The sequence below is a fragment of the Echinops telfairi genome, unplaced genomic scaffold, assembly GCF_000313985.2.
Source record: "Echinops telfairi isolate 266 unplaced genomic scaffold, ASM31398v2 ScPeMD7_7421;HRSCAF=8459, whole genome shotgun sequence".
Taxonomy (NCBI): domain Eukaryota; kingdom Metazoa; phylum Chordata; class Mammalia; order Afrosoricida; family Tenrecidae; genus Echinops; species Echinops telfairi.
In genome coordinates this window covers 4,099,887-4,103,647 of record NW_022111321.1, presented here as the reverse complement: position 1 = coordinate 4,103,647, position 3,761 = coordinate 4,099,887, and the positions used below count along the sequence as shown (strand labels likewise).

At 44.4% G+C, this 3,761-nt stretch overlaps 1 protein-coding gene across 1 annotated transcript in view; it reads right to left on the bottom strand.

Annotated features, from left to right (window-relative positions):
- PIWIL4 (piwi like RNA-mediated gene silencing 4) overlaps positions 1 to 3,761 on the bottom strand; it is a 64,136-nt gene that overhangs the window by 35,346 nt on the left and 25,029 nt on the right. The window contains exon 8 of the mRNA XM_004709021.2: positions 923 to 1,034. Coding sequence (XP_004709078.1) covers positions 923 to 1,034 — 112 coding nt within the window. The remainder of the gene's footprint in view (positions 1 to 922; positions 1,035 to 3,761) is intronic.

Sequence of the window (3,761 nt, the reverse complement as noted above, 5' to 3'; positions counted from 1 at the left end):
TTTATATACATGTATAATATTGGACACACAGTTTTCACTTTCATGAACTTCAGAATTCTGGGTTCCATGAAGGTGGAGATGGCCCACGCAAGTGATCATCCTGAGGTGATCTTTGAACCTCAAACCTTGAAGACACTTATCTCTAAGAAGTCATCTTTAAGGCAAAACTCAAACAACCGTCTAACTAGTAAAGAGTGTTTTGCTGTAAGTCTTGAGCTCTTCTAAGGAACGATCTGTGTGCAGTCCGTCTCAAGAAACACGGACACCACAAGTCAGAGGGGAACGATGAGTAGTGAGCAATTATTTTAAGTGCTCTTCAAGACAGGGCCGTATGAAATCCTGCTGGCCGCCGATGGCTTGACCAGCAATAAACTGGAGTAGGAAAAGCTTCTTGGGCTCTCAAGTCAAAATGTTATCCCAATTTGCGGGTTGTATATCAGGTTGCTATGAGTCGGGGCCTTATAGAAACTTGGATCTGTCGTGTTTTAGTGACCTGAAAGCACGTGTTAGTCAACAGATGCTGCTCTAGGGACTTCACGCATATTAACTCATTTCGTCCTGTCGTTGTCAGTGCCACCGAGTAGGTTCTAACTCATAACAACCGATGACAGAAGAAGGGAGCACTGCCCAGCCTCCCAGGTACCCTTCTGCTGGAGCTCACGGTCGTCACTGTGTCGGTCCATCTCACTCACTGTCCCTCTACTTCCATCCTTAGATACCAGCTAACACTGCTATCATCCAGTTTCCAGAGGAAGAAACTCAGCTACCAAGAGGTCCAGGGATTTGTGTGAGTCACTGACAGGCAAGCACCAAACCGCAGCTAAGCTCAGGACTGCCGTGTGCCTGCTTCTCAGTGACAACCCAGGGACTGTGAGGGAGAGCTAAGCAAAGGAGCTGCCAGGGCAGCTTTCATTGAGCCTACCTGCTGGTAGTAATCCACGTAAGTGATCTCACTGCTGTCCCGCTTCTGAAAGGTGTGTGTGGGCTTCACAGACCAGTCAATGTCATCAATGCGGTAGGTTTTGTTATTGTATCTGGAAAAATGCATGAGATTTGTTTGTAATGTTCTAAATCATACAAGGTAAACTACTAGTGCACCAACCTATTCATTCATTCCAAACTCACTGCCACTGCTTCGATGGTGACTCACACTGACCTGATTGATACACAGGGTAGCACTGTCCCCTGCGAATTTTTGAAACAGTAACTCTTTTTTTTAAAATCATTCTATTAGGGGCTCATACAACTCTTATCACAATCCATACATACATCAATTGTGTAAAGCACATTTGTACATTCATTGCCCTCATCATTTTTAAAACATTTGCTCTCCACTTAAGCCCCTGACATCAGCTCCTCATTTTTCCCCTCCCTCCCGCTCCCCCTCCCTCATGAACCCTTGATAATTTATAAATTATTATTTTGCCATATATTGCACTGTCGTCCATCCCCCAGGGAGGAGGTTATATGTAGATCCTTGTAACTGGTTCCCCCTTTCCAACCCACCCTTCCTCCACCCTCCCAGTATCGCCACTCTCACCACTGATCCTGAAGGGATCATCCGTCCTGGATTCCCTGTGTTTCCAGTTCCTATCTGTACCGGTGTACATACTCTGGTCTAGCCAGATGTGTAAGTTAGAATGGGGGTCATGATAGTGGGGTGGGAGGGGTGAGGAAGCATTTAGGAACTAGAGGAAAGTTGTATGTTTCATCGTTGCTACATTGTACCCTGACTGGCTCATCTCCTCTCCATGACCCTTCTATAAGGGAATATCCAATTGCCTACAGATGGGCTTTGGGTCTCCACTCTGCACTTCCCCTCATTCACAATGATATGATTTTTTGTTCTGATGATGCCTGATACCTGATCCCTTTGGCGCCTCGTGATCATGCAGGTTGGTGTGCTTATTCCATGTGGGCTTTGTTGCTTCTGAGCTAGATGGCCGCTTGTTTACCTTCAAGCCTTTAAGACCCCAGATGCTATATCATTTGATAGCCGGGCACCATCAACTTTCTTCACCACATTTGCTTATTCACCCATTTGTCTTCAGTGATCGAATTAGGGAGGTGAGCACACAATGATATGATTATTTGTTTTTTGATGCCTGATAACTTATCCCTTCAAGCACCTCATGATCGTGCAGGTTGTTGTACTTGAAACAGTAACTCTTTATGGGAGTAGAAAGCACCATCTTTCTCCCAAGGATTGGCTGGTGGACTTGAACAGTTGGCCTTGCAGCTAATAGCTCAACACATAATCCACTATGCTTCCAGGTTGTTGTCAATTTGATACAAAATAGATGGCGCTTAAAAGAGCAAACTAGTGAAGCCAAATTACTGTTTGGCTTTCAGACGGCTTCAGGGGATGTTTTTCATTGGAGGTATAAAGATGATCTCAGGGCAAAAATTTCAAGGATTCATCCACCTTCCAGGGCTCCAGAAAATCTAGAGTCCAAGAGAATTATGTTGTGCATTCTCACCATGTTGATTAGGACTCTTCTACAAGAATCTTTAACCAAAATGGTCAGTATAGGTAACTGGAAACCATCCAGTTCTACATTGTGAATTAGGAGAGAAAACAAAAGCACTAGACACTTTATTAGATCAGCTAACTGAAATGTTCCAAGAAACCACAATCTCCAAACCAATGAACCAAATCCCATGCAGTTTGGGGTTGCACATAAAGAGCCTTGGTAGCTAATTATTTTTGGTAAAGGAGGTGGGAGAGAGAAAGTGATCATTGTTGTAAATATGTTTAATGATCAGCTCCTATGTAAGAAGAACATTAGTTCAGTCACTACAATATAACACATCTATGTTCCAACAGAACCAATGGGAATGTCATGCCCTGCGATCTCCTCTTATTGGTAATCAGTGAAATAGCTGCCATCAAGCCAACCCCCACTTCGGGCAACTCGAGTATGTCAGAGCAGGGGAGGTCTCACAGGATTCTCCATAGGTGACTTTTCAGAAGTAGGTCACCAGGTCTTTCTTCTGACTCACTTCTGGATGGCCTCAAACCTTTCACTTGGCAGCTGAGGGTTGGGATCATGGGCACTAACAAGAAGTAACAGGTCAATAATACTTAAGCGTCCAAAGGAAAGAGCAATCCTCAAAAGCTTTCCCCTCCACTTCTGATGTCACTCAAATGTTCTGAGCTTGCAGACCACTTTTTCCTGGTAAAAATAATCAAGAGAAGGCCAATCAATCAGGCGATTTGGTATCCCTATGAAGCTCCCAGTGAGGGCTGGTTCTTGACAAAACAGCAGAGCAAGTCAGTGCAGACCCTTCTGAGCTGTGATTCCAAGCGCCTTCTCCCCTTCAGCTGTGTTTCTGGTCAGTGCAAATGATTAACACAATGGCTAGTAACTGTTAAATGAAGTAAAAATGAAATCGGGTATTTGAGAGGCTAGAATAAGAGGCTGGCTAGATAGTGCCCCTAATCTTACATCATCATGGCAACTGAGGTCTAGCTTTCTGAAAAATCAGGCCATCCTCCTGGACCAATAGGTTTCTGACAGGGCTTCCACCCCTATGGGCTTATGGGGTTTCATTAAACCCCGACAGCTATTCAATAGGAAATTGGATAGGTCAATTGGAAGTATGTTTGTTTCTTGGTTTTCTATAGCCAGTCAGTCACTGCAGCTACTTGGTAGAGTGAGAGCCTTTCCACATGTAGTTTGGTTAAGGTGGCCAGATTTAAAGCGGGACACCATTGACCGGGGGGTGGGGTGTTCTTGATGAAAAATTTGGTCTATATG